This window comes from Schistocerca americana, chromosome 5 (genome assembly GCF_021461395.2).
Source record: "Schistocerca americana isolate TAMUIC-IGC-003095 chromosome 5, iqSchAmer2.1, whole genome shotgun sequence".
NCBI classification, from domain to species: domain Eukaryota; kingdom Metazoa; phylum Arthropoda; class Insecta; order Orthoptera; family Acrididae; genus Schistocerca; species Schistocerca americana.
In genome coordinates, this window is record NC_060123.1 from 212,272,775 (window position 1) to 212,300,019 (window position 27,245).

General features: G+C 40.8%; 1 protein-coding gene across 1 annotated transcript in view; it reads right to left on the reverse strand.

Moving 5' to 3' along the window:
* Nucleotides 1-8,558, reverse strand: part of LOC124616723 (DNA-directed RNA polymerase II subunit RPB1-like) — a 117,242-nt gene extending 108,684 nt beyond the window's left edge. Inside the window, exons 1-4 of the mRNA XM_047145083.1 lie at nt 8,509-8,558; nt 8,080-8,144; nt 6,794-6,913; nt 5,998-6,080 (exon numbers count right to left, since the gene is read on the reverse strand). Coding sequence (XP_047001039.1) covers nt 5,998-6,080; nt 6,794-6,913 — 203 coding nt within the window. The 5' untranslated portion in view covers nt 8,080-8,144; nt 8,509-8,558. The remainder of the gene's footprint in view (nt 1-5,997; nt 6,081-6,793; nt 6,914-8,079; nt 8,145-8,508) is intronic.
* Between the last annotated feature and the right edge of the window lie 18,687 nt (nt 8,559-27,245).

The window sequence follows — 27,245 nt, forward strand, 5'->3', positions numbered from 1 at the left end:
TCTCACTTTATCACTAACTATGAAGGCTACTCCATTACTTCTGTTGTTATTGTGCCCAGAATAATACACCATATGGCCATCCGAAGCAAATTCTCCCATGCCAGTCCACCTCATTTCACTTATTCCCATCTATCTATCCATATAATCTTCAGCATTCTTCTGTAGCAGCATATTTCAAAAGCTTCCATTCTCTTCTTGTCTAAAATGCTTATCACCCATGCTTCACTTCCATACATGGTTACACTCCATACAAACAATTCCACAAAAGACTTCCTGGCACATCTGCACTCAATGTTCACAAATTTCTCTTGTTCAGAAATGCATTTCCTGCCATTGCCAGTCTGTACTTTATATCCTCTCTAGTTTGGCCATTATCAGTTACTTTTGCCCAAATAGCAAAGCTCATCTACTGCTATACATGTCTTTTCCTAATCTAATTCCCTCCAACTGATTTAATTCAACCACATTCTATTATCCTTCTTTTGCTTTTGTTGATGTTCATCTTATATCATTGTTTCAAGTCCTTTGCTGTCTCTGACAGAATTACAGTGTCATTTCTTCTCCCTGAACTTTAATTCCTATTCCTCATTTTTCTTTGGTTTTCTTTACTGCTTGTTCAATGTACAGATTGAATAACATCTGGGACAGGCTACAACCTCACTCCCTTCTCAGCCACTGCCTCCCTTTCATGTCCCTCAAACTATTTATAACTGTTGTCTAGTGTCTGTACAAATTGTAAATAGCCTTTTTCTTCCTGTATTTTACTCCTTCTGTCCTCAGAATTTCAAAGAGAGTATTCCAGTCCACACTGTCAAAAGCTTCCTCGAAGTCTACAAATGCCATAAACATAGGTTTGCCTTTCCTTAACCTATTTTCTTTGAGAAGTCATAGAGTCAGCATTGCCTCACATGTTCCTATATTTCTCCAGAATCCAAACTGATCTTCACTGAGGTCAACTTCCACCAGTTTTTCCATTCTTCTGTAAAGAATTCGTGTTAATATTTTGCCACCAAGTCTTATTAAGCTGATAGTACAGTAATTTTCATGACTGACATCAAATGCTTTCTTTGGAATTGGATTATTATATTTTTCTTGAAGCCTGAGAGTATTTCACCTGTCTCATATATATCTTGCTCACCAATGGAAGAGTTTTGTCGTGGTTGGCTCAGTAGTTGTTGTCTACTCCTGGGGCCTTGTTTTGACTTAGGTCTATCAGTACTTTGTCTAATTCTTCACACAGTATCATATCTCCCATCGCATATTCAACTGCGTCCTCCTCCATTTCTGTAATATTGCCCTCAAGTACATATCTCTTGTATAGGCCCTCTATATACTACTCTCTCCACATTTCAGCTTTCCCTTCTTTGCTTAGGACCTATTTTTCATCAGAGCTTTTTATACTCATACAGGTAGATTCCTTTTCTCCAAAGGACCCTTTAATTTTCCTATAGGAGATATCTGTCTTTCCCCTAGTGATATATGCTTCTAAATCCTTATATTTGTCATCTAGTCATTCCTGCTTAGCCATTTTGCACTTCCTGCAGATCTCATTTTTTAGACACTTGTATTTCTAATAGCCCTCATCTTTTTACCTACTTGATCCTCTGCTGCTTTCACTATTTCATCTCTCAAAGCTACCAATTATTCCACTACTGCATTCCTTTCCCCTGTTCTTGTCAACCATTCCCTACTGCTCCTTCTGAAAATCTCAATATCCTCTGGGTCTTTCAGTTTATCCAGGTTCCATCTCCTTAAATTCCTACTTTTTTTGAAATTTTTTCAGTTTTAACCAACAGTTCATAACCAACAAATCGTGGTCAGAGACCACATCTGAACCTGGAAATGTCTTACAATTTAAAATCTGGTTCCAAAATCTCTGTCTTACCATAACTCTATCAATCTGAAATCTTCCAGTGTCTCCAGGTCTCTTCCATGTATCTAATGTTCTTTCATGATTCTTAAACCAAGTGTTAGCGATGATTAAATTATGCTTATTTTCATTTATTTACACGTCAAGTTCCATACGACCAAATTGAGGAGCAAATCTTCAAGGTCATGGAACGTGTCAGTACCTGATACTCCTTTGTAAAATTCCTACATAACTTCCCTATGCTATCAGTCACCTGAGTCAACCCTGCACTAGGCTTCACAATGCTGGTGACCTGGTACTCACTCCCCAACACTTCCTGCAACTGCTGGCCCACACCTCTACCATGTGAACTACCTAGCAGCAGAACCTTCTTCTTTCTGTTAGACTTTGCAACTGACCTAAGCCCCCTAACTGCTGAGGACAGCTGCATGTTCCCTACATCTACAGCTGCAAGAGGCTGCTCTCCACGCAAATCTGACAGCTAGTCATATCTATTGCATATACACAAAGTATGACTGTCTGAATACCTCCTCTTCCTAGCTGCCTTCTTGCCAACTGCCAGTTTGCATTCCCCACCACCCTGCACCCTCTTCAACCTATCTAGTTCCTCCTTTGCATGTTGTAACTGCACGTAAAGAGCACAGATCTTATGCTCCTGTTCCTCTATCAACTTATTTCTGCTACAGATTCTGCATTCCTAGGAGAGGATTTTGTTAGAATGCCCACTGGCTTCCCCCCAATGAAAATACATTGAACAAATCCCACACCATAACCCACTACTCACAAACCTATGACAGAGCCCACACTTCTCACCCACAGTAAAATTTTACAGTTGCTGAAAAAAACTACATGTTTACATTACCTAAGTTCAGTTATACCAGCAGAACTATTTATAGAACTAACAATAACAATCTAAAAATTCTCTGTCTACTAAGAAAGCAACTACTTGTATTATACTACTACACCACAGCTGATATAAACACTAACAAAACTTCACAAAATTACTAGCTAAAACCAAAAATTTTAGCAGCCACTAGAACACTCAATGAAGTTAAAACATGAACGAAAATTTTACTTAAATATTTCACTAGAAACAATAAAATGTCAGTTGAAAACTAAAGCTAGAAATTTACTAAATGACTTCAATGTACAGAAAACTCTAAAAAACACAGTGAACATACGTTTCCAAAACTTTATTAAATCGCCACAAACAGCACAAAACACTGCTGAAAACTATTAAATTTAATACCTGTATCACAATGGACAGTAAATTTGTTAGTACTTAGCATTATAACCGCTACAGCTGCAACTGCATGCCACAAAATGTAAACACACTACTGAGGCCTGAGGCTTGGATGAATGATGTAAGCTCTGCTCTGTGCAGAATTCTACCAGGCGGCTTCCTCTTTCATTCCTTTCCCTCCTGTTCATATTCATCTACTCTTTTTCCTTCTCTTTGTTTTCCTGCTATTGAATTCCAGTTCCTCATGACTATTAAATTTTTGTCTCCCTTAACTATCTGGATAATTTCTTTTATCCCATCATACATTTCTTCAGTCTCTTCATCATCTCCCTTAGTTACTCTGTTACAATTTAAAGGTTATTATTACTCAAGGGTTATGTGATTTAACTCATGTTTTGATGTGCCTTGGAACACATGCTAATTTATACCAGAGAAATATATCAAAGAACAGAATTTCTGACAGTGATTAGAACAAGAAATTTTCCTTGCATATTCAAATACAAACAAACAGGTGGAATAATGCAATACTTATATTTTTGTATAGTGATGTTTTGCTGTAGTTTGTGATGTTTTGTAGCAGTTCAGATCTGGAGAATGAGCAGGGAAGAGTAATGCACGGTGGGACTGATGCAAGACCACTGCTGCTGGCCATTCATTGTCCACCTTTGGCAGGGTTCCTCCAACCATGTGCAAAGAGAAAACACTAATCAAAGAGTAGCTTGGGTTCTTAGCTGCCGTGAATTATTGTATAATTTAGAATCAATTTCTTTATTTCTGTCTATGATCACAAAATGTTATGTCCTCAGGCTACTGGTTTCGGTCAGCAATGACCATCTTAAGACTTGTTTTAATATAATGGAGCCATAGTGGCATTGTCAAAAGATAAATATAACATCAGCTCAGCATAAATGAAATATAATGTATACTTCTACTACTACTGCTTCTGTTCAAAACAAACTGCCATATTAGCACTGTTAACAAAATGACTCTAGTATATACATTATTTCATTTATGTATGATAATACTGAGCTGATTGTGGACTTATCTTTTTATGATGCCACTATGGCTCCATTGCATTAGGACATGTTTTTAAAACATATCTGAAGATGGTCATCGCTGACCGAAACTGGTAGTCTGAGGACATAACACTTTGTGATCACAGACGAAAATAAAGAAATATATTCTACACTTTCTGGATCACTGTTCAATTTGCAACCATACTGCAGCTTGTGAAATTGTATAATTTGTTTTGGTAAGACAATTACAGTAGATGATGCAACAGTAAAAAGAGTTTACTGGGTGGAGTTTAGTGCGAACATAACTAACAGATCAATACATCTGAGCACGCAGAGCAGTTATGTAATAGACAAAAAGTTTTGGAGATATTATTGGACGTAAAATACATTGGTTGTCTGCTTCCCAAAATTGATAACATACACTCTGCTGAGTGTAGCTTGAGAGATTTTCTGCATTCAGGAAACTTTGGAGTGAGTCGAAATAACAGATATCGTAGTCATTTGCAGTAGAAAATTATAGGCACCTTACAGAAAATTTAAAGCAAGATATCTTACCACTTAGTATGCTACTGGGTCTATCCTTCAGTAATGATAAACTAACAGATGTTGTCTAAGTTCAATAGATTGGTAGTTAGAACTTACCTATTTACAATTTTTTTACAAGTTAGAATCAAATGTCTTGAATGTTGATTACTTGACTTCTGCTAACACTTGGCTAATTGTAAAGCCACTTTCAATCATTTAGGAATGCATCACAAAATGACAGCAGACACTCAGATAGCAGAGTAACAGTAAACAACCACCCCCATTTCTTTTGAGAACTGAACTCACACGTGTAAAAAAAAAGTCACATCTCCAAACCTCTGCATCATCCATTGATACAATTATTCACTTACATTCTGTGGTATATGTTGATAACATCTGCAAATGTGTTGTGAATAGAGTTAATAATAAAGAAGCAATAAATTAAAAGTCATGCCTGGTGCTGCCATTTTATTACACAAACAATGAAAATGTAGGAAGAGAAACATATTTTCTTTCATCATTTAGTGTGGTGTCAGCAAGGAAAACAAGAAAACTTCATAAAGTTTTGAAACTCTATACAAAGTCTGTTGGAAGTCACTAATGTTGTCGTTCTTAAATATACAATCACTATGATCCATGGAATTTGTGCAACATGAGTTATGCTGCGTCAAGGCATATTCACAGCATTAAAAGTCTGGAGGGTTACCGATGGTGATCAACCTCACAGTCTGCTGTGTAGGTTGGTGAGTAGTACATATTTTTTCCATACTTCCCTCACAAAAGAACCCATCTAAATGTATACCATATGGGCACCAACAGCTGAACGACTTCAGCATGGACTTCACACTACTGTGCTACTGTTTATCTATCACTGTTATGTTCCACGTTCATGTACCTATACAAATTCTTAACAGCAACCAGTAACTATTACCAAACTAGAGCTTCAAATTATGATGTAAATTATTAGTTACAATGTTTAAAAAAGGCCTTACAACTCCAGGCTACTAATATACAATATGTTCAGACAAAAATTATAGTCAGACAATATTCAGATACACTGATCAGCTTCATATTATCTAGAGTGCTTGTTTTATTACTTTTTAAATCTGTGTATTCAAAACAGGAATAGGAAGTATGTAATCAACTGCTGATAACTTCTGTGAAGCTCATAATGTAACTGCACCAGTGGTCTCTCTCTCTCTCTCTCTCTCCCCTCCCCCCTTCTCTCTCTCCCTCTCGCACACACACACACACACACACACACACACACACACACAGTACGTGATTTCCTTCAACAATCATCACTGTAATAAAAGTGTTGCACACAGATGTAAAATACTTACATATTACTCAGCTTTTTCTGGAATGATCTTATGATATCATGCAGTCGTTTGATTTCTTGTTTTGCTGCTTTATACTTAAGATCCTGTAGATAAGGAAAAAGCTATTACTTTTTTCTGATGTATTTCTTATTTTCTAATTACTTCAAGCAAATGTGGAGTTTCTTAAGATACAGTGTGCCTTGCGTTCAACTTTCGGCATGAGAACTAATTATAATAGTAATGAATTTTTCCACGGTGCCATGTTCATTGAAGACATGTCTTTCAGGGTAAACAGCTTTGAAATACAAATTTATGGAGTGTCTGAAGGAAAATGTTTGTTGGTAGCCCATATTTAAAAATGATAATACATCAATAAAACTTGCAATGGAATACCCACTGTATTTATATTTAGGTAGAACTATTTCCCTACATAAATGCAGAATAAGTACAACATAATAAAATAAGTGTTGCTAAATATGGGAAGTGGAGTACGTCAAGACTAATTGAGTTACCACGAAAGGAAATTTGCTAGGCTATTTTAAATGAGTCTGACTATGGACATCTTGCCTGTAACTTTAATTTTTGTTTTGTTGTGATTTTTCTTTTGTAAATAATTCTATGTCAACATTGGTTACTGAATAGATTGTGTTTTGTGAAGGGTTTCTAGACAGGACATTGTAACGTTTCGTCCCTCATTGTTGTCAGTAACTAAAGCTTTTGATATTTTATTTGACACTGATCATAGATTAAAAGCTTGTAAATGGAATTTCATATAAAGTACTAAAAAGAGGATGAGTTGTAGCTTCAGTTGTATTACCAGAGCTTTAAGATGAGCAATCATGCGCATACGGTGCCCATTTTGAAATGCAAGTATTTGAATCAGTTTATTTAGAAATTCATCTGGTGAAGTGAAATATTCTTGCACATCTGGTCTCATCTGCAAAAGAAATTATAATAAATAAATGAGGCACTGTTACTATGAGGACAGTTAACCTGGGTGACTAAATTTTGTGACCAGATGGGTAAATATTAATAAAACATTAATGTGACTGAATTTCTGCAGATTGATAGAATAACTTAAAAATTGTGCAAATAATTGAGGGGCAGAGAAAACACAGGGCTATAGTAGATGAAAATACATAAAGAGGAAGTGTAAAAATATATTATTTTTAAGTTTTTGTCTTTGTACTGAGGAAATGGAGTAGCCTACAGAAGAATGTTCACAAACATGCAGCAAAGAACTACAGTAAGTTGCCTTCACTAAATACAACCAAAAGTAAGGTAAAGAACTTATAGTTTTGAGATGTTATCACAACAAACTGTCTGGTTCAGTGTTTCTATCTTACTTTAAAAATTTATGAACTATGAATTTTACACACACACACACACACACACACACACACACACACACACACACACACACAAACACACACAATCATATATAAAGTCATAGAAAAATAGGCTACACCAACTACTATTTTAAAAACACAGTATACACAGCAGAAAGGTCTACATACTCTGCAAGCCACACATGACATTATTTTGCTATGAGACAACAGCAATATCTGCAATGTTCTTGTTGTTTGTTTCTGTGAGAGGTATTCACATTTCATCCAGCCTCTTCATCATACCACATTATCATATATTCTTCTTGTGCAGGCCTACTATCTTTTTGAATGCATTTGAATGTTCCAGGAATAGGATGATTAAATTACTCAACAATATTTCAGTTGTTGTTGCCATTTGCTAATGACATACCTCGTTCAACAGGTTATGAGAAGTAAACCAGAGCATCATTGCTTTCTCCTTTCTAAATCTTTATTAGCTATCCTACTGTAAACAATATTGGAAGTACCCAACGCATTTTGTAAATATTGGTCTGGATTATTCACTCTGTTGCTGTATACAGACTAATATACAATGAGTGATCATACGGCGCCATCTAAATATGAATAAAGAAAAGGAAAACAACTAATACATAAGCTAAATGTGATAAACAGGATCTTCCAATAATGTTGTCATATATGGTTGAGAAATATGTACAGGATATACCTGGTGTTTGTTTACGTAACTGAATGTTTTAAATGTGATGCAAGTACTTACTTTCGATGTTAACTGAGTTGTTGTGTACTGATTGCCACATACACCACACTTCTGTTGCAAAATTGCTGTAATTAATAAAGGACATCACATTATTTCTTTACTCACACTGGTTTAAGTATATAGATAAGTCTTACAGTCCCTCCACATAGGTCTAAGTCATGAAATGGCAGAATGAAGTAGATAACGTGCAAAATTACTGCTGATGACATTGCAAAAATGTCAAGGCGAAATATCGTGATATCAAATAGTTACTCTGTTTTCAATGATTTGTATATACAATTGCTGTATTTCTAGTAAGTAATCGTAGAAAACTAGGAAACTAGTTTCTTTTTTGATTTCTGTTTCAGAACACGATACTACAATCATAGGAAGATTACTCAAGTTCAAATAATGTGACACTATTCATTTAAATAAAAACTTCGTAATTACTCGATTTTAAGCACTCGCTGCAATAGATATGACCACAGCTAGTTAGTAAGAATTTTCTTTCACGAATTTCTGACGGCTGTGTATAACAAGAATTGCAGTGGATCCAGTCCATCTTCTTCGATTAGAGAGAACAATTTAAAGCACATTTAGGGTTTCTCTTCAGTTTATACAGCCTGCACACTTGAAAGAACAGCTGAATTAGAATGACGAAGTTTATAACACTTCAAACTTCCCTCCAACACTTTTTCGGGTGAGAACACATGCCAAAGAGTAATCATACAGATAATTCACATTATCTTGTAGATAAATCTCTGATTTGCTTATTGCATTACAGAATCGTCTTTGTCCTTAGAAATAAAATTAACCTCTCAAATGTGTATTTTCGATTAAATAAAACATCACTTTACCAAACAACGTTATACAGTGCACATCTGTCCATCACCACGGCGGCACATCTCTTGAAATTCAAAAAAAGTGTTGCTAACAAACGTCACGGAGTGTGGTGGGGATGCATGTTCACAGCTGACACCGGGAGCGCTAGTGGCGCACAGATCGCCACTGTGCTTAGCCGGTGTAAGGCTGCCAACAGAGCGGCGTGAAGTTGCATGTGCGTCTTCTTCGCGAGAGCTTCGTGTGTGCGACATTGTAATCGCGTAAATAGTCTCGTGCAGAAATGTCGGAACGATTCAAAGTGACGAAGTCGGAAGACCCGACCACTTTTCCCAACTACGGCGCTACCACAGGTGTAGATGCAGACGACGTTCATGGTAAGCTGGCGGGCGGCTCAGATGTCAAACAGCAAGGGAGTTCTGCGGAAGAAACGATCGGTAGGAGCAAAACTATTGAAATGGAGAAAAAAACTAGAATTTTGAGTCTATATTGTTTCCTGTTGCTATCAGGTTCATTCTTTTTGTGTAGAGATTCTTGTACTTCATTCTTGCTTTTCGCCTTCACTTTGCTCCTCTTCGTTATTCCTACGAACATATTCGCTATTAATCGCATGCTCATAATTACTAACGTTCCTGTAAAAAAATTCTTCTTTTGCTTGTGGCATTTCATTTTGAGCGGCGGGTTGCGTAGCCCGCCAAAACTGAATGTAGCGCTTCTTCCTAGCGTCCACCGGCAAATGATGCAGCTGCGGATTCGCCACACGAAAGAAAAATTATCTACATTTATGGCAATGTCAATTTGCATGGTTTGATGCTAGTGTTTTTGATGTATCTCATGTTCAATTTCAGCATGTGTGCTTCCTGAGTGGAACTTTGTTAAAGTTTACAAAGCTGTAGTAGGCTTCAAAGCGCATCGCTTGCTATTTTACTCAATTTTCTACAATTTTTGTCTTCTACCTAACTTGACCGTGAAATGTACTTTGTAGATCATTCTTGTTCATTAAGATCTATCTTCGAATGTTTTAGAACACGTAGAACGAACGACCACCTACATCGGTTCAGCTATACCGGCATGAGTTTAATCACGTAATAAAATTTGGAAAGAAAATAAAGTTGAGAGGTTCTGCGTTGTCTTAAGTTAAATTATGGACGAGATACTTCAATTCAGATGAAATGCGAATTACACTGACCGTCTGTATGATTCACATACTTGGGCGCTTCGAGTACCAAGTATACTAAGACATTCGGATACTAATACATTTTGGGCAAAGAGGAAAGCAACACGTCTTCTCTAAACTGAATACAGGTGCTCGAGTAATATTTTCATCATACTGATAGTGACAATTTATCACAGTCGGTACTAATTGTTCAAACAAAGAGGTAGCGGCACGTAATGTGTTTCTGTGTTTCCGAAGACCACTTACCGAAAAATTATTATCCACAATAAAACATATCAGTGTAGCTTAGAACAAGCGGGTTGTAGACCACACATTTTTAGTATAAGTAATTTACCGATCTTTAACGCTGACGAAAAAAACAATGGTACTGTCACTTTCCAGTTGTCAACCAGTGTGATACTGAATTCATCTATTTCCTTGTAAAGTACGTCTATTTATCTATCTTGAGCATGTCTGTTAGTTACATGGTTTTGGACTTTTGTAATCAGAGACGCCGCACGTTGATGTGTTGGGGGGACGCTCACAGAGAAGTTCAAGCAAAATCAAAAAATTTCTTTCATACAAGGACGCAGAAATCACCCTCAGTCAGAGGCAGCTCAGCGTACACTTGGTTTCAGTTAAACGTGTTTGTCATTTATTCTTACACACCTTAGAACGATTCACAAGTAATCTTTACAGATTCTGGAATTTTCAAATTAGCACAACTGTTTCTAAAAGTGCTCATAGGTCAATGAATTTATGAAAGTAGGTACTGTTGAAAAATGTCTGATACATTAACAGAAAAACTGGACGTGGATATGATAACCGAGCCACTATACGCTTGTAATTACAACCAGCAGTAGACGAATATTTAATAAAGAAAAAAAAGCCTTCACCCATTTTCTGACAGGGTAGTAACTGGAATTTACCTTGAAAGGTGGCAAAGGCATGTTTCAGAAAACCTCGGCATACGTTTCCCAGTTTTTCTGAGAACTGTCATGTAACATATCTGATAGCAGAAAACAATTAAAATAGCGAATACACTCAGGGACCCTACTGCAAAGAAGGCGCATATCGGTCCACTGGTAGGAGAGATTATGGCTGGCTCTTGATAGTGATCCGCAGAGTTCTTGAAATTGACAGACCACACCGGGGGAACACGTATCTCGACGGATTACTTGGATGAAGAAAAGAACGTGCACTTTTCTGTTCAGTAAAACAAAAAACCGGGTAGCATTTCTGCAGATTCACTAAGAATATAAACGTTGTTCGAATTTATTTCCGAAATAACTGCTTTTTGTCAACTCACCGGATGTGGCAGCTACGATAGAGCCTAAAAATGCCTGCAGAATAAAAAGCGCCAGGCATTGAACTGACTTCTTGGAATATGGATGCCTAGTCTGAAGGCGTAGACAAGACATACTGTGAGTAAACGGAACCAAGGTACTTTGTAACGGTTCACCAAGTGTGTGTGTGTGTGTGTGTGTGTGTGTGTGTGTGCGTGTGTGGATTCAGAAAGAAAATAATTTTCCGAAAAACGTTACGTATTACATCTCTGTACAGATTGCGATCAGCTCTTGTAGGAGAAAGAAAGAAGGTTTTGGTTGAGATCTTTCTTCTTAACAGCGAGATCACTAAGTTTTTAAGGATTGGTGGAATCGTTTGCGTTTCTAAGAGCATTCGCTCTTTGGACGCCACGATTGCTCAGGCATTAACAGATCTGTAGGAGCGTCTCATGATCGTTTCTCTGTTGAAACAAAAAGCGCGGTGCAGAATAGTAGCCATTACTTAACAGGAACGTTTGTTTACGAAGCAACTCAACGGAGAATGAGCGCTTGAAGAAACATTTTCTCAGTTACTCGCTTGCTATACATCCATCTGTTTCTTACAAGTGAAACTAACAACAGATTCACTATAAATGTACATAAGCAGTGGCCAGATGCGAATAAAGTATTTACTGACGTGCCGGATGTACTCATCAGACTCAAAAGACATTAGTATCCAAGGCAGAGACAGTGGCCACCACGCAAACCCATGAGTTCGTCGGGCCAGTACAACTGGACGAGATCCTTACCACATCTGACTCGTTAGCTCTATTTTTAGCTTTCAACACCCTACGAATCCTGAGAGGTAACTCCGTTCACCTGATGAGCATAATGCAGAAGCTGGTTGAGCTACAGCAGTATCCAGCTTCGGTGAGCTTTCTCTGGATACCAACACGCCAAGGCATTCAACAAAATGACTACTCGGGGACACAGCGAACACTTGCTTAACCCCCACGTCAATACATCCGCCTACATCTGTAAACTTAAAACTAGGGCGTATAACACGTGAAACTTCACGGCAACTTGCCTAGACAACTTTGCAGGTCGGGGGTTTAAACTTTCCGTCTTGTTCGTGCCTCCTACAATTGCCACTGTCCTCGTGTCAGGAAATGAAACATGAAGATCATCGCGAACTTCTTAAGACACTGTAACCTGGACGTGTAACTGAGTTTCTATTACCACGTATAACCACAACCTAACGTAGATATTTCATTTCAGAATACATTAGTGTACCTATGGTATTATTTACTCTTTTCCTCAAATAATATGAAAGAAACGTATTTGTTGTCCAGTTACCGAATAGAGAATACGCAGCCGAATACCAACAAAGAGAAAAAAGAAATATATTTCAAAAATTCTTTTCCAGAACTTTGATGCTATCTATAAAACTTAGTTTGCTTATGAGAATAACATCGGATCATGTTAAAGAATTTCTTATATTATTTTCGTCTCATCTGTTTCTTCAGTGTCAACTGGCGTAACTTGAACAAAATGTTATAAAAGCTAAAATTTTGTGTTGTTTGCGTAAAGTGTAACGCATAGCAAGCATCCAACTAGGTGAATGTGGGAAACCTTCCAAAACCATACTGAAATTGGCCTACAGAACCAGGGATGTTTCTACCATTATGCAAGACTAACGGCCGCCTAGGGCGGCAAAATTTTGGCATCAGCAAAGGGCGGAAAAAATTAATTTCAAATCAAACACAGAAAAAAGTGAGCGAATGAGAAAAAATGAAGATGATGAAAACTTAACATCGAATTGTTTTCAAAAGCATATGGAACAATTACTTCATAAGTCTTTATTTACTTTGACGAAAGTAAACGCATTGGCTCTACCTACCTCTAGCAGCCGCTAGTGAGTACGAAACGGAAACAAACTCTTTTTGGATGAAATATTCTCGGGCTTCCATCCGGGTAGCTGCGTCGAAAATTCGCGACGTTTCGACGAGTGTCATTCTCATCTTTTCCAGAAGATGATGAGAATGACCTCTCCGAAACGTCGCAGATTTTCGACGCGGCTAAACGGATGGAAGCCCGAGAAGATTTCATCAGCAGTATACACCAGGAAAGCCTATATTCACAAACTTTTTTTTTTTTTTTTTTTTTTTTTTTTTATAAGGTTTGACGACCACCATGACCAACTCAGTGGGCTATAACCAGTCACTCGTCCCTAATTTAGGGGCACTGACTGCAGGGAAGGGAACAACCAGAAACTTTGGACAAACACAACGTCCATGCCTTACTGGGATTAGCACACGGACCCATTTCGAACGACTGATAAGAAGCCAATGGCTTAGACTACAGCACCACCACGAGGGCTAATAAAAATTGTTGAACTCTTAATAGAAAATGCAAACAAGGCGTCATTCATTTGTTTAATCGCTATTTCAGTTATTTTGGGATATTTTAAAAACTGAGAACGTTTTTGTCTTCAGTCACTTTTAGTGGAATTGAGGGCAAAGCGTGAAAATTGAGGACTGTCCCCGGAAGATGATGACGTCTGGGCACATTAGTTATCGATTAAACATGATAGGAAACTTGTATTACTCTGCCATGGGATGTCGATGATAATGACGGGGTGGGGGTTATCGGACTGACCGATGGTAGTAAAACCAGGGGGCGTCATTTTTTAGTTCTCGCCTACAGCGCTGAAACACCTAGCAACGGCCCTAGACAGAACTGACCTAACAGCCTAGGGCTAAAACAAGATGGCCCTTCTTTCCTCGCTTTGGCCCATTATTCTGCAACCATGCTAAATGGCTTACAAACTTCGTACGTGCGTGGCTGTTTTGTATTGCTGTGTCGCGCTCCAAAGGTTTCGAGAAGATGCCTTCTGTAGGAACGGATTTATTTTCGACCTCCAAATTTCACACTTTTCTTCTCTTTTCTATTGCAGCCATTCCATTTTGGTCCACACATGAAGCATGAGCAGCACACCCACCAGTATACACTAACGGCTTTCTACTAGATCGACTAAAGTCGTTTTTCCGTGTAAGACTGAGTGTTGTCTCACGAAGCCACCACAGGCAGTGTTTGCTCACGAAAGAAGGATTTCGTTGTGCAGCATGGAGCTGGAGCGTCCTTGTGGAAATCGGAGACATATGTTGGCAAGGCGTACTACAGTCATGTTCGTGTATTGTTGTGCTGTTGACCGAAGAGGGGAGTATCTTCAGAATTTGGGACAGGCTCTGTGTATCAGGGCGTTGGACCGGTCTTTCCCTGCAATTCGATACGAGGCATATGAGGAAGCGAAAATGACAGAGAAAAGGATTGGGGACTACTCCGGCACTGTTCTATGAAGGTTCAAATCAGCATTAATTGGAAAACAGCGATGCCAAGGATAGGGCACAAATTCTCCTGCGCAGCTTGACGAGAAAACAAACCCAAGTTATACACGCTGCAGTCACATCATTCCCCGTTCCGCCCAGCAATGCCAAATATGCGGTTTAGTAACATGTGCAGACATTAAGTTAGTTCGGTGGTTGGTATCATGTTCCGTGGATCATTTGTACGACTAATCGTAACGATGTGGAACCAGTCACTTATGTCTACATGCTGACCATTAGCAATTTTTTTAAATACTGATGTGAGTTAGTACTTGCTTTCCATCTGCTTTTAACGATTACAAAAATAGAAATTCTTCTATAGAATAGAGAGAGAGTTATCAGGGAGAACCAGTTTCAGTTTATTTCCAAATTTAATTTCGCTGTCTATCAGACGTTTTATGTCACTGGGTAAATGAAAAAAAAATCCAGTTGCAGTATAGTGCAGCCCATTTTGTGCTAAAGACAGCTTCAGTATGGACTGTTGAATGTCATTTTTTCCTTCTGGTGTTGTAATTATGTACTTCATTGTTCCTGCAGTGGATATTTACAAGCTGAATGAGGGGATAATGTACTGTAATTCAGTAATCAAAATGCGTAACGCCTTAAGCAAATGTCTGCAACATGATCGTGAGTGAACGCTACATATTATTCTTGCGGCAGGTTTACGAGCAATGAAAAGTTTTTTTTCCGTAAATACACTACTGGCCATTAAAATTGCTACACCAAGAAGAAATGCAGATGATAAACGGGTATTAATTGGACAAATATATTATACTAGGACTGACGTGTGATTACATTTTCACGCAATTTGGGTGCATAGATCCTGAGAAATTAGTACCAAGAACAACCACCTCTGGCCGTAATAACGGCCTTGACACGCCTGGGCATTGAGTCAAACAGAGCTTGGATGGCGTGTACAGGTACACCTGCCAATGCAGCTTCAACACGATACCACAGTTCATCAAGAGTAGTTCAAATGGTTCTGAGCACTATGGGACTCAACATCTGCGGTCATCAGTCCCCTAGAACTTAGAACTACTTAAACCTAATTAACCTAAGGACGTCACACACATCCATGCCCGAGGCAGGATTCTAACCTGCGACCGTAGAGGTCGCGCGGTTCCAGACTGTAACGCCTAGAACCGCTCGGCCACCACGGCCGGCCATCAAGAGTAGTGACTGGCGTATTGTGACGAGCCAGTTGCTCGGCCACCGTTGACCAGACGTTTTCAGTTGGTGAGAGATATGTATCCAGAAAGGCCCGTACAGGACCTGCAACATGCAGTCGTGCATTATCCTGCTGAAATGTAGGGTTTCGTAGGGATCGAATGAAGGGTAGAGCCACGGATCGTAACACATCTGAAATGCAACGTCCACTGTTCAAAGTGCCGTCAATGCGAACAAGAGGTAACCGAGACGTGTAACCAATGGCACTCCGTGGCGTCACGCCGGATGATACGCCAGTATGGCGATAACGAATACACGCTTCCAATGTGCGTTCACCGCGATCTCGCCAAACACGGCTGCGACCATTATGATGCTGTAAACAGAACCTGGATTCATCCGAAAAAATGACGTTTTGCCATTCGTGCACCCAGGTTCGTCGCTGAGCACACCATCACAGGCGCTCCTGTCTGTGATGCAGCGTCAAGGGTAACCGCAGCCATGGTCTCCGAGGTGATAGTCCATGCTGCTGCAAACGTCGTCGAACTGTTCGTGCAGATGGCTGTTGTCTTGCAAACGTCCCCATCTGTTGACTCAGGGATCGAGAGGTGGCTGCACGATCCGTTACAGCCATGCGGATAAGATGCCTGTCATCTCGACTGCTGGTGATACGAGGCCGTTGAGATCCAGCACGGCGTTCCGTATTACCCTCCTGAACCCACCAATTCCATATTCTGCTAGCAGTCATTGGATCTCGACCAACGCGAGCAGCAATGACGCGATACGATAAACCGCAATCGCGATAGGCTACAATCCGACCTTTATCAAATTCGGAAACGTGATGGTACGCATTTCTCCTCCTTACACGAGGCATCACAACAACGTTTCACCAGGCAACGCCGGTCAACTGCTGTTTGTGTATGAGGAATCGGTTGGAAACTTTCCTCATGTCAGCACGTTGTAAGTGTCGTCACCGGCGTCGACTTTGTGTGAATACTCTGAAAAGCTAATCATTTGCATATCATAGCATCTTCTTCCTGTCGGTTATATTTCGCGGCTGTAGCACGTCATCTTCGTGGTGTAGCAATTTTAATGACCAGTAGTGTATGAGTTCCCCAGAAAATCATTCAATATGACATTCATGAATGAAAATACTTCAACTTACTGACTTACCTTTCCACAAGCGGCAACGGTTCGAAGTGCAAATGTGGCTGAGTTTAGTTGTTTTGGGTGTTCAAAAAGTGTTTTTCTTTTCAGCTGAAATTCTCATTATTATGGAGGCCTAACCATTTTGGAAGTTTCCACCCTATTTATTATTTCTTTACGTTGTGTTACACGTATCATTGGTGTAGTACCTCTAGATGTGCAGAACTGAATACGTTGTGCAATTCTGAAATTGAGACACTTGTCCTCCACATGATTTTTCCCGCTGTATTTTGTCTGACTGGGCTGGATTGATTTCGCACCATTTCCATTACCTTTCCTCAACTCTCCATCCGTTAGCTTCGTCCGTCTTTGGCTTTCAGCTAAGTAGGACTACGTTGGTTATGAATCATTGTTATAGTTTGGAGGACACTGGTCATCCACCGGAGCACTAGTGCTACAATCCGAAACAAAGTAATTGGATGTTACTTTACTGCTTTCCTAGATTCGATCCAACTTTCATATGCGTAATTTTAGGCGTATCGAAACTAATTACAACTAAATTTGCTCTTGCTCTTTACGTAGAATACGCACCTACGAAAAGTAAACATTATCTATACTTTTGTTTTGTGGAATAAACGTCAAAGGTAAAAAAAGTAAAGAAAAAAACTAGCGCAGAATTTAACAGAGATCCCGATGCATGGCCGGAATGATTCCATGAGCTGAGTGATGAAGATCCTGCCAGTGATATTGCTGACTCAGAGAAAGATGATTATGTGCATGAAAGTGGTCATGATTCAGGAACAGGACAAAAAGTGTCAGAAAATGATGAATATTAATCAGAGGAAGAAGTAATTCAAGAGGACGTATTTCTCTTAGGATAAGATGGAAGAGAACTAAATATCCTACCAATGTTAGAATAAGGTCTTGTAAAATTATAGGCGCAATGATCTAGACCCAAAAATGAACCTCGTAAAACCTAGACACCCAGAGATATTGCTAAGTTCTTTTTGGACGACAGTATCATACCGTTTACGACAACAAGTACCAATGTTTATGCGTACATGAAGTTCGTGGTAACTTTCCTAGGGAAAAGAATGCTAAGGAAACTGTTATAGAGATCAGAGCTTTCATTGGTTTGTAATATCTGTGTGGATCTTTGAGACGTTCTGGCCGGCCGGGGTGGCCGAGCGGTTCTAGGTGCTACAGTCTCGAACCGTGCGACCATTACGGTAGCTGGTTCGAATCCTGCCTCTGGCATGGATGTGTGTGATGTGCTTAGGTTAATTAGCTTTAAGTAGTTCTAAGTTCTAGGGGACTGATGACCTCAGAAGTTAAGTCCCATAGTGCTCAGACCCATTTTTTTGAGACGTTCTAGAAAGATTTTATCAAAGTTATCCCACAAATCAAAGGGTTGGTTCAAATGGCTCTGAGCATTATGGGACTTAACATCTGAGGTCATCAGTCCCCTAGAATTTAGAACTACTTAAACCTAACTAACCTAAGGACATCACACACATCCATGCCGAGGCAAGATTCGAACCTGCGACCGTAGCGGTCTCGTCGTTCCGGACGGTAGCGCCTAGAGCCGCTCGGCCATTCCGGCGGCAAATCAAAGGGCAACGAACTAGAATCATGTTACTTACGCACGAGTGAAAACCGATTCAAGTTGAACTTTATATGTCTGACGTTTCATAGTACACTTACTAGAGGTCTTTGCAGAGAAAATGACAAATTGACTGCTGTCAGAGAGGTACCAGAACAGTTGCCAAAAATATTTATCACATAGTATATTCCTTACTGTATTTGTGTAATAGGTGTATTATATTTAGATTTAAATTTAAAAAATCTTCTAACTAAAATCATTCATATACATCGTTCCAAGTGTCCAAATACACCGTTTGTGTTGTGGATCCATGTGAGTGAACATGTTGGGGATTAACGCGCGAGTGACGGAGGGTTAAGAACATTATTTATCATTATATGCGTTGCCATCTGTACATCTGGACTGATTATAGTCCTATCATCATACGCAAAAAGAAGTAATTGTGGTTGTTGTGTATTAGACGGGAGGTCTTCTACAAATAATTACGAGAAACAATTGCGGACCTAAGATAGAGTCTTATGGAACTCCATAAGCGACTTCTCCACAGTCAGAAGAATCTCCGCTGCTTACATTGGCTGTTTTACTAAGTTTTAGTTTTGGTTAGTTGTGTCATTATCTATTGCTTGGCTACACCGCCAGTTCCATAAAACGTCACTTTATCTAGGAGAATATTGTGATTCACGCAGTGAAGGGCCTTCGTTTGGTTACTAGAAATTGGAGAGCATTCTATAAAGAATTAAGTCTTCCAGACTGGGGCAAGTAACTAACTCCTCCTCCCCTCCCCCACGCGAACGTGTAGGACTGTAGGTTACGGAAATTTAAGAGCGTTCAGTGAGTAACTGCTCTGTGAACTGGAACAACGGGGAGACCGAGTTACTGAGTTGGAACAGTGTGGGAACGGATGCGCAGATCTGGTATCTGCCTTGCAGCCAACTTAAGCTTGAGAAATTTTTGGTGAGAACGGAGGATAGGAGCCTATTGTAATTTTTCAGCTGAAACAATGACGTGCCAGTGACTGAGTATAGCTGAGAACATACACTGATCAGACCACCTACCCAATAGCCGGTATGTCCGCCTTTGGCACGGATAACAGCGGCGACGCGTCGTGGCATGGAAGCAATGAGACCTTGGTAGGTCGCTGGAGGGAGTTCACACCACACCTGCACGCACAAGTTACCTAATTCCCATAAATTCCAGGGAAGGGCGTGGTGAGCTCTGACACCACATTCAGTCACATCCTAGATGTATTCCATCTGGTTCAGATCTGCCGAGTTGGGGGGAGGGGGGGCAGTACATCAATTGGAACCCACCACTGTGTTCTTCGAAGTACTCCATCACACTCCTGGCCTTGTGACATGGCGCATTATCTTGATGAAAAATGTCACTGCCATCGGGAAACATGATCGTCATGAAGGGTGTACGTCGTTTGCAACTAGTGTACGGTACTCCTTGGTCGTCAAGGTGTCTTGCATGAGCTCCACTGGACCCTTGGATGCCCACGTGAATGTTTCTCGGAGCATAATGGAGCCATCACCAGCTTGTCTCCGTCCCGTAGTACAGGTGTCAAGGAGCTGTTCCCCTGTAAGACAATGAAGTAGCGCCCTCCCACCGGCATGGTGAAGACCATGAAACGCTCTCCCACTGCGCCAACGTCCAATGCCGACGGTCACGTGCCCATTTCAGTCGTGGTTGACGACGTCGTGGTGTTAACATTGGCACATGCATGGATTGTCGGCTGCGGAGGCCCATCGTTAGGAGTGTTATGTGCAATGTGTGTTCAGACACACTTGTACTCTGCCCAGCATTAACGTTTGATATGAGTTCCGCCACAGCTAGCCGCCTGTCCCGTCTCACCAGTCTGCACAGCCTATGACGTCCGACGCCTGTAATGAGGGGTGGCCACCACGACGTCTGGACGTGGTTTCGCCTTGGTTTCGCCACGTGTAGAAGACGCTCACCACAGCACTCCTCGAACACCCGACAAGTTGTGCAGTTTCCGAAATGCTCGTGCCGAGCCTCCGGGCCATCACAATCCGCCCTCGGTCAAACTCACGTAGATCGCACCTTCGCCATTCTACACACGGACAGCACTTTTACTGATACTACATGCCCCGTGCTTGTGTCTGACTAGCAGTTATTCCTCGAAAGGTTACGCTGCAGTCGCCTGGACGGTTTATATCGATAGAAGGCCATTCTATGTGGTACGAAGTCTTACCATAACCCAAGATGTTCAAAATGGCTCTGAGCACTATGGGACTTAACATCTGAGGTCATCAGTCCCCTAAGAACTTAGAACTACTTAAACCTAACTAACCTAAGGACATCACACATCCATGCCCGAGGCAGGATTCGAACCTGCGACCGTAGCGGCCAAGATGTTTATCAACAGTTGCGGACTGGAGGAGAGAGGCAGTGAAAATGACTGCATCAGCCTTGTATGTATCTATGTATACATTTCGTTTTTCATTGCTTTCTTGCCATAGGATATGACCGTTCCAGCGAAAGGCACGTGTTCACAGCACTGACCCATACCTACACTCATGCTCATAAATTAAGGATAATTGCAGAACTGGCGCTAATAGCATAGGCACATAGGTAACACACATGACACGGATATCTAAGGCCACGGTATTGGTGATAAGTTGAGAAAACCGTCCCGAAACACATGTGCTACAAAACGCCACTGTTTCCTGCGCATGTACCCCGACATCAATATGAGATATGATCACCATGCACACGTACGCAGGCCGCACAACGGGTAGGCATACCCTGGTTCAGGTGGTCGAGCGGCTGCTGGGGTATAGCCTCCCATTCTTGCACCAGTGCCTTTCGGAGCTCCTGAAGTGTCCTAGGGGTTTGAAGACGTGCAGCGATACGTCGACCGAGAGCATCCCAGACGTGCTCGATGGGTTTTAGGTTTGGAGAACTGGCAGGCCACTCCATTCGCTTGATATCTTCTGTTTCAGGGTACTCCTCCACGATGGCAGCTCGGTGGGGCCTTGCATTATCATCCAACAGGAGGAAGGTGGGACCCACTGCACCCCTGGAAAGGCAGACACACTGGTACAAAATGACGTCCCGATACACCTGACCTGATACATTTCCTCTGTCAAAGACATGTAGGGGTGTACGTGCAACAATCATAATCCCACCCTCCATACAGGTCCCTTTCAAGGACATTAAGGGGTTGGTATCTGGTTCCTGGTTCATGCCATATGAAAACCCGGCGAGAATCACTGTTCACACTACACCGTGGACATAATCTGGGGCCACTGTTCCAATGACTGTGTACTGTGTTCTTGACACAATGCTCTACGGACTCTCCTGTGACCAGGGGTCAGTGGAATACACCTTGCAGGTCTCCAGGCGAACAAACCATGTCTGTTCAGTCAACTAGACAGTGTATCTGGAGACAACTGCTCCAATGGCTGCGGTAAGGTCCCGAGCAAGTCTACCTGCAGTACTCCGTGGCCGTCTGCGGGCACTGATGGTGAGATATCGGTCTTCTTGTGGTGCTGCACACTGTGGACGTCCCGTACTGTAGCGCCTGGACACGTTTCCTGTCTGCTGGAATCGTCGGCATCATCTTGAGATCACACTTTGTGGCACACGGAGAGCCTGTGCTACAACCTGCTGTGTTTGACCAGCCTCCAGTCGTCATAGTATTCTACTCTTCATAACGTCATAAATATGTGTTCTTTTAGCTATTTCCAACACACAGTCAGCATTAGCACGTGTGAAAACGTCTGCACACCTACTCGCTGCACCGTACTTTGACATGCACCAACACACCTCTGCGTATGTGGGCTGTTGCCAGCGCCACCTTGCGACGACCGCAGATCAAATGCACCGCATGGTCATACCCCGAGGTGATTTAAACCCGCAAATCACCCACCAGAGCGTTGTTTCACCATGTATCAGCATTATTCTTAATTTATGAGCATGAGTGTATTTTGTAATGAGAAACTGTGTTTTTAAGCGAACTTACAGAGCAAGACTGATCATAATCATATTTTTGACGTCTGTGAGCGTCGATCGATATACAGAGAACGAAATGACAGGGAATGAGTGTCCAAACTACCGTTGGCGGAAGCATACAACCTGGAAAAGGACAGTATTGTCAACGGTTCAAGAACACCCGATGTGGCATTTGGAGGTATGTGGCTCAGTAAACTGTGATATCGCTGTTTGTAGTTGTCGACTGTGGTGCAGTCCATTAGCAGAACAGAACTGTAGAGATGCTACACAGATTAATCCCTAGTGTATGACTTCGTTGGTATTCCTTGACGCGATAGTTCAGAGTAATGTAAGACAGAATGATAAGGTGAATCTTACAATACAAAAATAAAACGACAGAATGCCGCTCACTGGTAAATTTCTTAGGACGTAACGATTAAGGAAGCTATTACTTATTTGTTACGATTCCGTGTGTACTGAATAAAAATGTATCTCCATTTGTGAGATACAACTGTTTGTTTTATTGTATTCATTGTATAATTTCACAGTTGTATTGTCGATGTACGAAATGGCCGATATGCGAATGGCTGAATGCTCCCCATACTTGTGTAACTGAGCTATCTTCGTTTGTACTGTATGCACATAATTTTATTCTTCCGAAAATCATCCATATATTCGGAAAAATTCGTGTACCCTGCAGCAAGTTAACGATAACACGTCAGGTTAGTTGCAAAGCCAACAGCTTTTTCGAAGTAGCTATTTTCTGTAGGGTACAGCTTAGAATACTTAAACAGATTTTGCTCGTAATATCTTCTGTTTATTAACATCGCTTCGCATTCCTTTCTGTTTCTTTGGGGCATTTATAGGACTTGCTGTATTAGTCAATAACACAGTAGTTGACAAGAAGCCACGAAACGCCGTTGTTCTCATGTCCTATCTCCTGTAACCTGAAACAACACGGCAGAATTTATTACCAAGAGAAGAGTCCCTGGACAGACTTTGTAGAAATAGGTCTCGAAACCACTCCCTCCCCGGTCATCAGAATTGGAATGTTCCTGGTATCCGAAAAACTGTTTGAGACGATTGTCGAACGGTACCATGATGAGACTGTTGCTGACTTCTCATGCTTTATTTAGTACCGTGATCGGCCAGGCATATTTATCTGTTGTACTATTTTATATCTTTTCACTGACATTGTTTTTTCCGAAAGTTTTACAGCTGACTTAATTTTAGTGTGTGTGTTTGTCTTGATGCGAGAGACTAGACATTAAAATCATGTGTATCATTTAAATATGTAGCAACATCCAATCTCTGAAGCCCATAACGTCATTGGTTTATGAGGTCCGAATTTTTAATAAGATTTATAATGGTATTTTTGAACCTCTACTTTTAGTACTCAGATCTCGATTTTAACTTTCCAGATTTTTAGGTTCATCTACAAGACATTGTTCAACAATTCTCTGCATTCATTTTATGAGACATTATTAATTTAATTTCAGTATTAGTTTCAAATTTCAAACTTAAATTTTCTTTAATTATCGGTAGATAAATGTGATAATAATATAGACACAGCACATTTTCGATAATATTAATGAATGCAAATACCCCAAGACTACTTTCTGCAAAAATTTCATTGAGATGGGTTAATATTTAGGATACGAAATTTGGAATTCAACTTCGAAAAACGAACTTACAGGAAAATGGATTTTAAAATTTTATTAAAAAATGAATGCTAGTGCAAGACACATATTCATTAAAGTTCACCAGCATCATTCATATCGAATTCAGATACAGATTGTGTAAGACTCAAAAATATTTTTCTTTCTTTTTTCTTTGGGGTACTTGGATCAAAGGACACTGCGCTAACTTTCATTTACATTTCGCGTTTCGCCGTCGGTGCATCTTGCTAGTAGCGCATCAGATGCAAGTCTCTGATAGACAGGTACTCTCTTGACCACTTTGGCAGCTATCGGTGTGCCACTGCCCCTATCACAGTCCACATTACAAATAATTCTTAGACGTTTTTGTAATTCCAATACGGCCAAATCGTTTAGGGAACTAAGAGTAAACACCCCAAAGTTGTGAAACAGCGGTTAAAATTTTTTGAAAAAAAAAATTGAAGTTTTAGGGTAGTGTCTCCCTTAAAACACAACTGCCTAATAAGAGATTATATATCGGGTGCTAAACACCTGGATCAGATATTGGCGAGGTTCACCTACACACAATAAAGGAAGATCTGTGTTCTTGACGGCAATATGTCGCTAGGAGTACATATTTGTTTCCTAATCTCTTGGCTTAACCAGTATCTACACGGCCGAGTGGATTCAGGGGATAATTCAGTATCGCCTGTTACGTTTGCTCAGCTGCTCGCGGAGGAAGCTAGATGAAGCTGTCATCTCTATGCTTTCGCTCTTATGTCTTTACATCTACAGCTATACTCCGCAAGCCATCGTGCGATGTGAGGCGGAGGTTACTTTGGTTACTACTGTCAAATCACCCTTGTTTTCAGTTCCATGCACGACTGGTGCGCGGGAAGAAAAACTTGCGCACAAAGTTGAATTTATCTGATTTTCTAGTCATGGTCATTTTACGAGACGTATGAGGGAGGAAGTAGTATGTTATCAGATTATTCAGTCATCAACGCACGCTCTCAGAATTTCAACCGAATCCTTGAAAATACTCTCATTTCGAATATAATATACTTTAATAATTTTTTCATAATGTGGGGCCACAGTCATAATATATTTCTTTAAAGTCAGTACCCCCATTAAACTTTTTCTTATTTACAGTGTTACATTTACACGATCATGATTTCGACTTTGAAGTGCCGTTATCAAATGTTTTAAGTGTTATACAGTGCCTAAGATGGCATACTGCTTTACCAGAAATATCCACCCTTAGAAAATGTGTCTAATAGTGTATTTTAAATGCGACAGTACGCCATCTTAGGCACTGTATAACACTTTAAACACTTGATAATGGCACTTTGAAGCCGAAATCATGATCGTGTAAATGTAACACTGCAAATAAAAAAGGCTAATGGCGGTACTGACTTTAAAGGAATAATATACTTTCTTGAGACTGAGACGCTTATGTCCACGAATCAGCATGGTTTTAAAAAGCATCGCTCGTGCGACACTGAGATTGCCCTTTTCTCACATGATAAACTGCGAGCTGTGGATGAAGGGCAACAGGCAGAGTCCATATCTGTAGATTTCCGGAAACCGTTTGACACGGTGCCCCATTGCAGGCTGTTACCGAAGGCATGAGCATATGGAATAGGTGTAGGTACACAAGTATGGGAGTAACCTGAAGACTTCTTAAGTTACAAAACCGAATATGTTGTCTTCGACGGCGTGTGTTCATCAGAGACAATGGTATCGTCAGGAGTACCCTAGGGAAGTGCGTTAGAACCACTATTATTTCCCTTGATTTGGCGGACAGGGTGGGCAGCAATCAGCGGTTGTCTGCTGATGATGCTGTGGTGTACGGGAAGTTGTCGAAGTTGAGTGACTGTAGGAAGATACAAGACGATTTAGACAAAATTTCTATTTGGTGCGATGAATGAGAGGTAGCTTTAAATGTGGAAAAATGTAAGTTAATGCGGATGAGTAGGAAGAACAAACTTTTCATGTTTGGTTACAGTAATACTTGTGTCCTGCTTGAAACAGTCAACTCATTTAAATATTCGGGTGTAACGTTGCAAAGAGGTTTCAAATGAAACGAGCAAGTGAGAACTGTGGTGGGGAAGGCGAATTGTTGTCGTCCGTTTATTGGGAGAATTTTAGGTAAGAGTGGTTCATCTCTAAGGGAGACCACATATAAGACTCTGGTGGGATCTATTCTTGAGTTTTGCCGAGTGTTTGGGATCCGTACCAGGTCGTATTGAAGGAGGACGTCGAAGCAATTCAGAGGTGGGCTGCTGGATTTGTTGCTGATAGGTTCGCACAAAACGTAAGTGTTACGGAGATGCTTCGCAAACTCAAATACGAATCCCTGGAGGGAAGATGACGTTTTCTTCGAGAAACATTATTGAGAAAATTTAGATTAGAGAACAGGCTTTTGAATCTGACTGCCGATTCTGCTGCCGCCAACATACATTGCACGTTACTGATTACAAAGATAAGATTCAAGAAATTAGCGCTCATGCGGAGGGGTATAGATAGGTGTTTCTCCCTCGCTCTTTTTGCGAGTGTAATAGGAAAGGAAGTGACTTGTAGTGGTATAGGGTACCCTCCGCCACGCACCGTACAGTGGCTTGCGGAGTATCTATGTAGATGTAGAACCTCTCCGTGATGCGCAACGCATCTCTTGTAACTTAGGTAGGGGAGTTGGTTGAACACCTTGGTGACACACTCACGTTTCCTGAACGAACCGCTGGCCGTTGTAGTCGAGCGGTTCTAGGCGCTTCAGTCTGGAACCACGCGACCTCTACGGTCGCAGGTTCGAATCATGCCTCGGGCATGGATGTGTGTGATGTCCTTAGGTTAGTTAGGTTTAAGTAGTTCTGAGTTCTAGGGGACTGGTGACCACAGATGTTAAGTTCCATAGTGCTCAGAGCCATTTGAACCATTTTTTTCTGAACGAACCCTTGACGAAACGCGCCGCTTTTCCTTGGATCCTCTCTGTGTCCTCTGTTAACGCTAAATGATGAGGCTCGTGCACTGACG